Source organism: Trichosurus vulpecula, chromosome 7, assembly GCF_011100635.1.
Source record: "Trichosurus vulpecula isolate mTriVul1 chromosome 7, mTriVul1.pri, whole genome shotgun sequence".
NCBI lineage: Eukaryota > Metazoa > Chordata > Mammalia > Diprotodontia > Phalangeridae > Trichosurus > Trichosurus vulpecula.
This window is the reverse complement of record NC_050579.1, coordinates 55807402-55820389: the sequence shown is the minus strand read 5'-3', so window position 1 is coordinate 55820389 and position 12988 is coordinate 55807402. Positions and strand designations below refer to the sequence as shown.

General features: G+C 48.0%; 1 protein-coding gene across 1 annotated transcript; it reads left to right on the top strand.

Moving 5' to 3' along the window:
* Nucleotides 1-5226: 5226 nt before the first annotated feature.
* OLFML3 (olfactomedin like 3) lies at nt 5227-8054 on the top strand. The gene is made up of 3 exons (XM_036767887.1): nt 5227-5422; nt 6104-6389; nt 6693-8054. The coding sequence occupies exons 1-3, from the start codon at nt 5309-5311 to the stop codon at nt 7511-7513; spliced, it is 1221 nt and encodes a 406-aa protein (XP_036623782.1). The 5' UTR covers nt 5227-5308; the 3' UTR covers nt 7514-8054.
* The last annotated feature ends 4934 nt before the right edge of the window (nt 8055-12988 follow it).

Below are 12988 nucleotides of genomic sequence, written 5' to 3'. Positions count from 1 at the left end.
AGAAGCAGACCTGGAAGCAGCAGGCTAATGAAACTTTATTTTTCCCAGTGTTGTCATTAAACATCCACTGCAGAAGGAGGAGGAATTACCCCAACAAGATACTTCTCCTCACTCCACCCTCCCACTCCCCAGCCCCGCCACTGGTTGCAGCATCCTGGAGGCGTCAGCCTTCCTTAAGGGAAGTGGCACTTCTGCTGGGGTTCTCAAGTTTCCAAACTGAACCTCATTTCTCCAGTGAAGTACATGAGTGTCAGAGCCCAGGAGAATTTGCCAAGGAGATAAAGTTTCCCAGAACCTGTTACTGCTGCTCTTAAACATAAGCTCCATTTGTCTGACCTTTTCAGGTGAATGGGTCTTGGAATTTTTATGCTCTGGGGCTTCTACAGTTGTTAGGCTGAAGAAACAGCATTTATTAAGCACCTACTATGTTTTAGGCACTGTTAAGTACTGAGGATGGGAAAGCAAAAGACTCTTCTCTCCAGGAGCTCATAGTCTAATGGATGAGAACACAAAGCAATGACATGCAAACAAATACAGGATAAATTGGGGACAATAAAGGGAAAGCACTAGAGCTAAGGGGGATTAGGAAAGACATCTTGCAGAAAGCCAGAGAAGCCAGGAGGCTGAGAAGAGGAGGGAGAGGGAGTATTACAGGCATGGAGGAGGGTCAGGGAAAATGCCGAGTCTGGAGGTGGAGTATCTTCTAGGAAGGGCAAGGAGGTCAGTCATTACTGGGTCACAAATTATGTGGTGGGCCTGGAGAGGAAGATGAAAGAAGACTAGAAAGGAGGAGGCCGAGTTGTGAAGGGCTTTGCAAAACTGGATTTCCTATTTGATCTTGGAGGTGATAGGAGGCCATGGGAGTTAATGAATGGGAAAGGTGGGTGACCAGGTCAGAGCTGAGTGCAATGAGGAGAGACTTTTGGCAGGGAGTCAACTAGAAACCTACTGTTATAGTCTAGGGTGAGGTGATGATGCATCAGGGTGGTCATGATGTCAGAAGAGAAAGGGGCATACAGGAGAGAAACTACGAAGGTTGAAATAAGGCCTTGACAACACCTTGGATATGGGGCCTGAGAAAGACTCAAGAGAGCTGAGGGTGACTTAAGACGATGGTGGTGCCTTGGACAGTAATGGGGGAGTTTGAAAGCTGGGAGGGTGGCGGGGACAGGGATGGGGTGGCGGAAAGACGTTGAATTCAGTCTTGGACACATTGAATTCGAGGTAGTTTGAGATTATCTAATAGGCAGCTGGAGGTTTGAGTTTAGGGCTAGATAAGTAGATCTGCAAATCATCAGTACAGAAATGATGATTGGAACCATGGGAACAGATGAGATCACCAAGCAAAATATTATAGAGGAAGAAGAAAAGAGGACGGAGCCCTGTGTGCCTCATGACAGGCATGATGTGGTTGGGAGATCCAGCAAAGGAAACAGATGGAGAGGTCAGATGGGTAGGAGAATCAGGATAGAGGAGTGTTATAGAAACCTAGAGAGAAGAAGGTATCAAGGAGGAGAGGGAGATTGACAATGGCAGAGATCACAGAGAGATCAAGGGGGATGAAAATTGAAAAAAGGCCATTAGACTTGGTGATCATTGGGACCTTTGGAGAGAGCTGTTGATTTGAGAGCAAATGATGAGGTTGGAAGCAACAGCATGAGTAGGCAGTGCAGTGGTGTGGCAGAAGAACATTTGATTTGGAGTCAAGACCTAGGTTCAAACCTCAGCTCTGCCATTTACTAATTGTAGGACTTTGGACAGATCCACATTTTTTTCTCATCTATAAAATGAATGAATAGGACTTGATTTAAGATCCCCTTCAGCTTTAAATCCTATGATTCTAACACTTGATTGATTGAATTGATTCCTCTGGACCTGAAATGTAGATTATAACTATGTGAAGTCCTTGATTATCTGATTATCTCAAGCAAGTAATTAGATAATCCTAGACAAATCCCAAAATAACTATTTCCAATTTGGGGTGCCTGTGTGGTGCCTGTGTATGGGGGGGGGCATGGAGTGAGGAAAGAGAGATTTGGGTACAAGATGTGACACAAAAGGTATTGTCTAAGACAATATACCTTGAGACAGAAGAGGGAAAGGTTATGAACAAAGAATGGCAACATATGAACAACCTGAGTGCCACATTGATGCCTATCTAAAAGATAATTTTTAAAAAAAGCATGAAGCCTGCATCACTTTGGGTGGAAGGTCTTTGGAAGGTTTATTGAAAGAATGGGGTGAAAAGGATGAAGATCATATGACCTTAACTGGAAGGAACCATACAGATAACCTCGTCCAATCCCCTGATTTTATAGTTTGGGAATTTTCTCTGAGAAGTTAAGTGACCAAGTTCACCCCAGTACTAGATGTCAGAGCCAAGAATGTGTAAGATGGTCTGTGATCTGACATGGCGGCAGTACTTGCAACCAATGAGATCATGAATCTACTGTTTATATTCATCCACCATGTTTGCATACATGCAAAAAACATGTAGGTATACCTATCTACATATATATCAACATATCAAATACATATGATTTTATTATTAGTGTGGGAACTCATCCCACACAGGTACAAATATGAACTTAGAGTCTTAGGCAGTTTCCTGAGGCCAAGCAGCTAAGTGACAACTTGACCAGGTCCACATAACTATAGGAGAGTCAGGAGTGGGATGGGATCCTAGGTCTTTCTGACTGCAAGTTAATCAATCAATAAACATTTATTAAGCACCTACCATGTGTCAGGCACTGTGCTAAGCACTGGGGATACAACGAAAGGCAAAAGACAGTCCCTGCCCTCAAGGAGGTGACAATCTAATGAAAGAAACTACAAAGTCCGGCATTCAGTCCACTATGTCATGTTGCCTCTTACCTCTATACCTATTATTTTGGTGCAGTGCCTGTGGTTTCCTTGGTAAAGAGAACTCCCAGTGAGAAGCTCTGTACCAAGGCAGATCCACAATTCCTCTGCAACTTAAAGCCTTAGATTTTCCTGTGGACCTAAGAAATTTGTCCAGGGAAGAGAAGCCAGTATTGTGTCCAAGGGGACACACCCTAAAGCCAGGTGGTCCTGCTTCAGAGGCCAGCCCCTTTGTGCCAGCTCATCTATCCCTATGAATATACACCTCCGCCTTTTCCTTTCTAATTATGCTTTGCTTAGATAAATATTAAAATTAATTTGAATTCCTTAAAGACATATGCTGGTGAAAGGAGAAAATGGCATTTTTAAAGCCTTTGGGGAAAGGGTACAGGAAATCAAGAAATACCTACTTTATAGAGGGCAAAATCATACCTTGTGAAACAGAAGAGCACTATAGTCTGGTAACAGGGAAAAGCTTCTTTAGGGCTGGTGTTCTCTTTCATGTGGAATCGTACTAACTTGCTAGTGACTTGGTTTCACCTCAGGGTATGTATGGGGCTGCTTCTTGGGCCTCCCAAGTAACCATCCTTTTATCAAACAGCCCTTCAAATACTTGAAAACAGTCAGTTATCATATTCCCCCACCCATCGCCCAGATGAAAGGGGAAGGGACCAAGAATTTATTAAGTGTCAAATCAGGGCGAGCAAGTTGTTAAGATCCCAGAAAACAGCTGGGTGGTGCCATAGTGCACAGAGTGCTGGGGAGGGGCATGGGTGCCCTGGAATCAGGAAGACCTGAGTTCAAATCCCACCTCATACTCGCTAGCTATGTGACTCTGGGCAAGTTGCTTAACCTCTGCCTCAGTTTCTTCAGCTGTAAAATGAGGATAATAGCTCCTACTTCTCAGGGTGGTTGTGAGGATCAAAGGAGATAATAATTATAAAGTACTTAGTGCATAGTAGGTACCTAATAAATAAATGCTTGGTCCCTTTCCCTTTCATCTGGGCAAGGGGTAGCATATATGATAATTGTCTTCAAGTATTTGAAGAATTGTTAGATAGAAAGGGGAATTAGGCTATTCTCCTTGGTCCTCAAGGACAGGACCAGGACCATGAATTAGGGTCACACAACTAGTGTCTGAGATGTTTGGACGTGAACTAAGCTTTCGTACTTCCAGGTCTAGCATGCTATCCATTACACCAACTAGCTGCCTAAAATGTCTCTCTATATATTGATGTACAATATCCATTTATATGTACAATGTGTATATATGTATATGTACAATATATCTACAATCTCTGTATCTATCTAGATTTAGCTTTGAGAGTTACATTGGAACTGAAGGAGAAGAAGGAGCTTCTCCCTCTTTCTGGTCATAGAAGGGTATCCTGCTCAGCCACAGGCTTGGTATTATGGAAGTAGCACCAGCTTCGAAGTTAGGGGACCAGGGTTCAAAAAATACTTCTTCCACTTAAACTGCATGTCATCTTGGACAAGTTCAGTAATTTAGTAAATACTAAGTGCCTACTGTATGCCTGCACTGTGTTAAGTGCTGGAGATACAAAAAAGGGGGCAGTCCCTGCCTTCAAGGAGCTTACCATACCTTACTTTATCTCTCTGGGACTTAGTTTCCATATCTGTCAGATGAGGGCACTAGATGGCCTCTGTATTTCCTTTTAGTTCCATGGTACTGACTGTATGCCCTTTGGGGTCCCCTCAACTCCAAGATTCTATGATTCAATTTCCCAGACAAATGTGGGAGCAAGACCAGGTATTTGGCACGAGGTGGCGCCAACGAGCTGCAGAAGATAAGTCTGGAACGAACCGGTCCACCACCCTCCCCCCATCTTCCTCCCCATCAACCAAGCAGTTTTGTCCCTTCTCCTCCCCCACCCAGAGCTCCGCCAGCCTACTCTCCTGAGCCGGGCCAAGAAACCCTCCCTCTTATTGTAGAGAGAAGGAGAAGGATTGAAGGGAAGTCAGAATTTCTTAAAGGAATCAGTTTTAGAACCACAAGTTCAAACCACAGGGATGGAGCTTTGCAGGGTTTTCCCAGGGACCCAAACATAGTTCCAGCCTCCCTTTTCCATCTTACTCCCCCTGGCCACTGCTGGACATAGGGGCTAGCTTGCCCTTTCCCCTCCATATTCTTGGGGAGCCTTCAGCTTAGGAGGGAGGTAGTTCAGGCTTCTGGCCACCCTGTAGTGGGACCATCTGTATTTGATCAGCTTGAGTAGGAGGTGGGGGATTAGGGGGGGAGGAAGCAGTGAAAGCATTCCAGAGTGGTGAGAGAGACCCAGAGACCCAGAAAAGACGCAGCACCGCCCCCTCCCCTCCGGGCTGCAGACTCCCCCCCGCCTCCCAAGCTAACCCAGGGGTTGAGCCTAAGACGCAGGCTGTACACTCCTTCCTTTCCCTTCCAGCCCCACACTGAAGCCTGACTGCCATGGGGCCCCACACTCCTCTCCTTGTTCTGTTTCTCCTGTCCCTTCCCAAGTCCCTTCAGGGACAGCAGCACCACCTCGTGGAGTACATGGAGCGCCGGTTGGCTGCCCTGGAGGTGAGGGTCCCCCATGCCCATCCCTACTAGCCCCGTCCCCAGTTCAGGGTCTTTATACAGCTCCAGCTTTCTCCCTCACTCCAGAGGCGCCCTGCTGTGTGCAGTGAGAGATAAGGGAGGAAACTCCTAAGAGGCTGTCTTTGGACTCTGCCGTTAAGATGCTCTCTGTACTTGTGGAATGCACTCCCCAGCTCTGGGCTTGTTTTTCCATCTATAAGATAAGAAAGTTGGATTAAATGATTTTTAAGGTGCCTTCTTTATTATGAAATTCTAAGATAAACCCTAATGATGTTGGTGTTTCCCTAGCACACTTTTCTTTAATTGACCTGGGCTTGGGAATGGAGAAGGATAGGTGGTGGGACTAAGAAATGTGAGATGGGGGTGATCCCAGATGCTACTGATGCTTCTGCTGAAGCTAGAACTTCCAGGGGTGTGGGAACCAGCGTGGAAATAACACTGGACTCCTAGTTATAAGGCCCTTTCTAGCATTAGGATCCTATAACTCTATGATCTGGCTTACAGTTTCCACCCTTTTGGTTCCTGATGGTTGGCACCTTGGGTCATCTGGTTCCCATGCCATGGGGATCCAAAGGTGTTTGTGAGGCTTGGTTGAGACTGTGTACCTATTCCTTCACCTGCCTCTTCCCTTTGCTCCTTCTTACCCTTCACTCTTTATCTCAGGAGCGACTGGCCCAATGCCAGGACCAGAGCAGCCGACAGGCTGCTGAGCTTCGGGACTTCAAGAACAAAATGTTACCCCTGCTGGAGGCAGCAGAAAAGGAACGGGAAACCCTCAGGTCTGAGGCGGACAGCATCGCAGGCAGGGTAGACCGGCTGGAGCGGGAGGTTGACTACCTAGAAACCCAGAATCCTGCCCCACCGTGTATAGAGGTAGATGAGAAGACAACAGGAGGACCTGGGGCCAAGGCCAAAGGCAGAAGGAATGAGAAGTATGACCTTTTGACAGGTGAGTGATGAAAAAACAGATATACCCTTACTCCTTCCAGAATCCCCTCATCTCTCCAGGGCTTCCTTACTTTATTCCCTCTCTTTAGGGTGGCTCAACTCCTCAAAGCTAGCTGGGTAAATGCCCATGATGCATGCCTAGGGCTTCTAGGGACTTAGGGTACTGTGGGTCCCTTCTCTTCCCCATACTAGAAAAGTACAGCTCATTCTACAGGCCACTGGACAGACTGATGACAGCTGTCACAGAGTGGCTCATCTAGAGAGATGTGAGGTATAGGCCCATAACCCTTCTTCTCTTCACCAGAATGTAGTCACACAATCTCCCAGGTGAGATCCATGAAGATCCTGAAGCGTTTTGGGAGCTCAGCAGGGATGTGGACCAAGGACCCACTGGGGCCATCAGAGAAGATCTTTGTGCTTGATGGGACTCAAAATGACACAGCCTATGTCTTCCCACGCTTGCGTGACTTCACCCTCTCATCAGCTGCCCGCAAAGCATCTCGTGTCCGGCTGCCATTCCCCTGGGTGGGCACTGGGCAACTGGTATATGGAGGATTCCTCTACTATGCTCGAAGGCCCCCGGGGGGACCAGGTGGAGGTGAGGATCGAGGGGACATGTTGCAGCTCATCAAATTCCATTTGGCAAACCGGACTGTGGTGGACAGTTCCGTGTTCCCCGCTGAAGGGCTAATCCCTCCCTATGGGCTCTCTAAGGACACATATATTGACTTGGCAGCAGATGAGGAGGGGCTGTGGGCTGTCTATGCCACCCAGGAGGATGACAGGCACTTATGCCTGGCCAAGCTGGACCCACAGACATTGGACACAGAGCAGCAGTGGGACACCCCCTGCCCACGGGAAAATGCAGAGGCTGCCTTTGTCATCTGTGGGGCGCTTTATGTTGTCTATAACACCCGCCCTGCCAGTCGTGCCCGTGTCCAGTGTTCCTTTGATGCCAGCGGTGCGCTAACTCCAGAGCAGGCAGCACACCCTTACTTCCCCCGTCGTTATGGAGCCCATGCCAGCCTCCGATATAACCCTCGAGAGCGCCAACTTTATGCTTGGGATGATGGCTACCAGATTGTCTACAAACTAGAGATGAGGAAGAAGGAAGAAGAAGTATGAGAGAGCCTGCCTTCCCTCAACTTTGTCTCACTCATTTTCCTGTTCTTCAATCTCCAGATTCTTCAAATTTGGGTAAATTGTAGTTGAATTCTCATATTTTATGCTGCTTGGAGCCAAAATACTCACAGCCCTTGGTTTGATGTGGAACATGGGCTCCAAAGCCTTCAATGTTCTTGTTATAGCCAGAAGGAGAAAAATCCCAAACCTGGTAGTCATACTAGCTTGGGTCCCCTGCCCCATTTCTTCAAATTTCAAACCAATCCAGGAAGAATCAGGCCCAGAGAACTCTGGGCCCTGAATGATGGGAGTAGGGGAGGGGTGGACAAGGGGTGGGGCCAGGGCAGAGACCATAGTGGGGAGTGGGAAGCAAGCACAGGGCTTCATGCTCTTGGGAGTGGGGAGGTGCAAGGTGCAAAACCCCATAATTCTATTACATCACCACACCTTTCTTTCTCCATACCACCCTCACCTCACCTCTACCCTAGGAGAACTGAAGTTCTCTTAACACTGTTTTATATTGCAGTATTTTGCATTAAATGGGAAAAAAATCAAATCATGGCTTGGTCTTCTCTGTTTCTGTACAAGAGGCGATTGGGGCGGGGGCTCCTAGAGCCAGATTTCCTCCCTTATCTTTCATTCCAACTCCCCACCCCCAACTCTCTACTGTTCGAATTTTGCCATTCAGCCACAGAATTCTTACTGGAACCTCAGCTGGATTTGTTGGGCAAGAGCTGACTTGGCTCACCCTCCTTGCCCTTGGGTCCCCCTCCCCACAGCTCTGCCCTGAGAGGCTCCTAGTTTGGACATAGCTTCTTGTCCCTTTGCCTCTTTTAAGGCCCATGGCTTAGGGATGCAGTCAGTTATCACCCTACCTCCACCTCCTCAGAACATCACGGAGTTACCATTTGAATCCTGGTGATGGAGAGAATTGACTAAAGCAACCTGGTTTGAATTCTCAAATGCCTTCGAACCATGATTCTCAGCCTTAAGGCAACTTGGCCTGACGAGGTTCACGAAAAAGCCAGAGACCTGAATGCTTGTGCGCTTAGCAGAAAGGAGGAAATTCAAGCAAAGCAGAACCCCAAGGCTCACACCAAGCGTTCCTAGAACTGGCTGACGCTCCTGACCCCTCCTCCCTGCCCAGGCCCTGGCTCTTCCCCATCTCATGGCTGCACAACTGTTTCTGGTCTGAACTGATCTGGTTTTCCTGTTGCCGCAGCGTCTCTGCGGCTCAGCCGAGGGGGCGGGGCAATGGCCATATCGTGGATGGTGAAGCTCTAAAGCCCCCCAACAATACCCCTCCCTGCTTCCCATTGCTTCTCTCACCCCTCCCCCACTGGAGCTTGGTGCCCAGCACTGAGACTGGCCTGGAGGGCCTGAGCTTTTAACCCTCTGCGGTTCAGTAGTCTGCTCTCTGGCTTTGATTTGCCAGAGAGGGTGATGTCAACTGGCTGACCCACCTCAGTAGGGAATCTAGAGGCGGTGGATTGCAATCCTTCAGAAAGGAGGGCGATAAGCCCTGTGTTTCGGTTCTGGAGTCTTCTAGAGCTGCTATTGCCCTTGGGGCAGAGGACAAGGTCCTATCAAACACCTCCCCCTTTCCCCCCCGCCCCACCCCATGCTTCCTTTTGCCAAGGGGAGGCGAGGAGAGACTCCACATTTCACCTTGTCAGTTCTGGGATAAGGGGCAGGTTTGGGACATCATTGATTGGAGAGATGTTACTTCTTCAGACCAGGGACAACCCTAGGTAGAGGGGAGGCATAGCTCCTAGGCAGCTTGGATGGGAAAAACAGGTGGAGGGAGAGACTCCTGTGTTTCTACAGGAGGAGACCCTAGATTTCTTCCCCCTTGTCCTCTGTTGTCCCCCCTCCCCTACCACATATATACCTCTCTTTCCAATTACTATTCTGCTCCCGCCCTTCACCCTAGAATTCTTCCTAGGACCTGGATCACTTTTTAGCCTCAAATGCTGGGACCTCTCAGAATGTTCCTCCTGGGAAGGAAGCCTTCTGGGGTCAGGGGCTAGTTTGCTTTAAACCATGTTCAGACAAGGAAGAGGTATATCACAGCACCTGAGCAGCCCTAGGGCAATTGGTAGACTGGGAAATGGTCCCTTGAATCCTGATCCAATCCCCTCTTTTCTCCCCACCCCCTCCTCACTAAATTTGCCTAGTATGGTTCTGGTTTGGGTCCACCGTGGGGAAGGGGAAGTAATCTGAAATTAGGACGAAAGAGTTATTCTGCCTTTGGTCCTCTGCCCATTCCAAGCGCGCGCGCGCACACACACACACACACACACACACACACACACACACACACACACACAGTGAGGGCCCTCTCTTTGCTATACTGACAGGGCTTCCAAATTAGAGACCATCCTGTTCTCTCTACTTTTCATGGCTCTCAATTTCAAATCCCTACAAATCAGGTTAAGCCCAGGGCCAGGCTACCCTGGAATCAGGGCATTTGACTCGAGCCAAATCAATTGCTTTGGCCAGAAAAGAGTCTCTTCTATCGTCAATGCAATGAGTCCTGTGAGTGAGGAGCAGGGTGCCCGCCCCCCCCACAGGATGGGGCGGATCAGACAGGCCCATCTTTGCCTTTTGTCTCTTTCCCTTTCTTTTCCCCTCAGTCGTAGCTGCTCCTGACGTAGGTTGGAGGGGAAGGGGAGAAGAATGTCTTACAAAGGTTCTATTGTAGGGAGCCTGAGACGGGTGGGGGCTCTTCTCCCCTTCAATTCTCTCTTAATGTGGGGCTGGCAACGAATAATCACTGCTTGTCAGCCCACAGAGGTGTCTGCCCACGGAACATCTGGCGCATTTTGTGCAGCACCCACGGGGATGGGCTGGGGGTGGGGTCTCCCCGGGGACAATGGGGAAGGGTGTCCAGAAGAGGTTGTGCCCATGGTATAGAACGATAACCTCCCTCTTCTGAGCATCATTGCCTTGTCTTCATAATTGTGTCGGTGCATTTCCACGGTTCTGGGTGTGTTTGTGTAAATGGATCAGTGTGTGTGTCTTTCTGTCCTGGTGATTGTCACTCTGTGTGTGGTTTACAAGTGGTTACATGTGCATGGTGTGACTGTCCCTCTTTGGGTGTGTTTGCATATGTCTATGTGTGTGTCTTCCTGTCCTGGTGTGATGGTCACGCTTTGTGTGTGTTTGCATGCATATGTGTTTGTCATTCTGCATGTGTATATACTATGTGTGTGTTTGTGTACATATATGTGTGTATACGTGTATCTTTCAGACTGTGGGCTCCCAGAAAGAAGAGACTGAGTCTCTGGAGATATTTTTGTACTGCATGTAGCCCCACACCATGGGAAGAGTACACAGTAATGGCTTTTTGACAATAATGGAATGCTAACAAGGACAGCTAATATTTATATAGCCTTTAAGGTTTACAAAGCATTTTACATTTCATTTGGGACTGAAAACAACTCTGTGAGGTATATATTCTATTTATCATCCCCATTTGGCATATGAGGAAAACTGAGGCAAACGGAGGTCACACACACGCATGTATTTATAAAGGGACAGCTGGTGGCATAGTGTGCAGAATGGTAGGCCTGGAGTCAGAAGGACCTAAGTTCAGATCTGACCTCAGACACTTGTTAGGTGTGCAACCCAGGGCAAGGCGGTTAACCTCTGCCTCACTTGCCTTGTCTGTGAAATGGACATAATAGTACTTACTTGCCAGGTCTGTTGTGAGGAACAGATGAGATAGTAACAGTAAAGCACTTAGTATAGTGCCTGGCACATAGTAGGCACTTAACAACTATTAGCTATCATCATCATCATCGTCATCATTAATGTGTTGGTGTATATGTTTGTACAAGTACAACGTGTGAGGTATGACTATTAAGCAAGGGAATGGTTCTATGAATTCCACCCGACAACCTGTCTTGACACTTTATAGTTCCATTTTGTGTGTGTTCGTGTATCTGTATGTGTATATGGATGTATAGATGTATGTGTGTGTGTGTGTGTGTGTGTGTGTGTGTGTGAGTGTGTGTGTGTGTGAAACTTTGGTGGGGAGGGAGGCACCTTTGCCCTATTCCTTGGAAGGAAAGGCAGATTAAGAAATCCCACCCAAGCTCTTCAGAAAAGTTCCCCCGACTTTTCCAAAAGGGCAGAAGGCTCCAGGGACTTGTCCTTTACGCCTTGTTCTATTTCCCCTTTTGGCTCCAACACAACCGACAGGACTATTTTGGAAGCATTTTGGATGGTGAGCGGAGCTGTGTGGGCAGATGTAGTGAACTGTCCAAATTCATTAAATTAAATTATCTGCTGCTCAAGGAGACAGCCTCTGGATCTGAGCCAGGCCACCAAATGACATCCTCCTACCTCCTCACCTCCTCACCACTACCAGTTCGACACTCTGCAACCCCAGAGAGTAGGTCGGGACTTGGAGTCTGTCTGGGTAGCGCCAGAAGAGCTGGAGGGAAAGGCCCAGACTGGAATGGGAGTGACCAGGCAGAGGAGACCCTTCCCCCAGTCTTCCCCAGCACTGGGCCTGAGATAGTAGACAGCCAAGGATGGGGAGTGGGGGTGGGGACCGGTAGGCTGCAGGGAGCAGAGACAAAGGTTGCTGCTATGGAGACAGCTGCTCGGAGGCATTGTCTCTGTCCAGGCTGCTGCTACTTCTCAGATCATGAGCCTAGGAGCTGAGCACCCTTTCCCCCCTCAACTCCCTACACTATAGTTGATGGCCCCAGGAGGCTGAGTCCCATTTCCACCCCTCTCCCCCATGACCCCTTGAGTCTCTTCTTTTTCCTCAACATTCTCACCTCACTGGGGCTGGTTTCCAGCATCTGAGAAACCAAAATGTTCAAATATTCAATTAACATTTATTAAGCATCTACTATGTACCAGGCACTGTGATAAGCACTGGGGATACAAAAAAGGGCAAGAGACAGTTCCTGCCCTCCAGAAACTTACAGTCTAATGGGGGAGACAACATGTAAACAAATATATGCAAAACAAGCTATATATAGGATAAATAGGAAGTAATTAAAGGATGGCAGGTGTTAGAATTAAAAGAGGTTGGGGAAGGCTTCCAGTAAAAGATGGGATTTTAGTTGGGACTGAAAGAAAGCCAGGGAGGTCAATAGGTGGAATGGAGGAGGGAGGGTGTTCCAAGCATGGGGGACAGCCAGAGAAAACACTCAGAGCCAAGAGATGCAGTATCTTGTTTGTGGAACAGTCAGGAGGCCAAGTCACTGGATCACAGAGTACATGTCAGGGAATAAGATGTAAGAAGACTGGAAAGATAGGAGGGGGCTAGGTTATGAAAGGTTTTGAATGCAGAGTTAAAGTTGGAATTAGGGTCAGAGTCAGGGTTAGAGTTAGAGCATTTTGTTGCAGATCATGGAGGCATTTGGAAGCCACTGGGGTTTTATTGAGTAGGAAAATTACTTTAGTGGCTGAATCTTGGAGAATAGGCAGGCAGACCCAGCACTGCGAAAGTCCTGG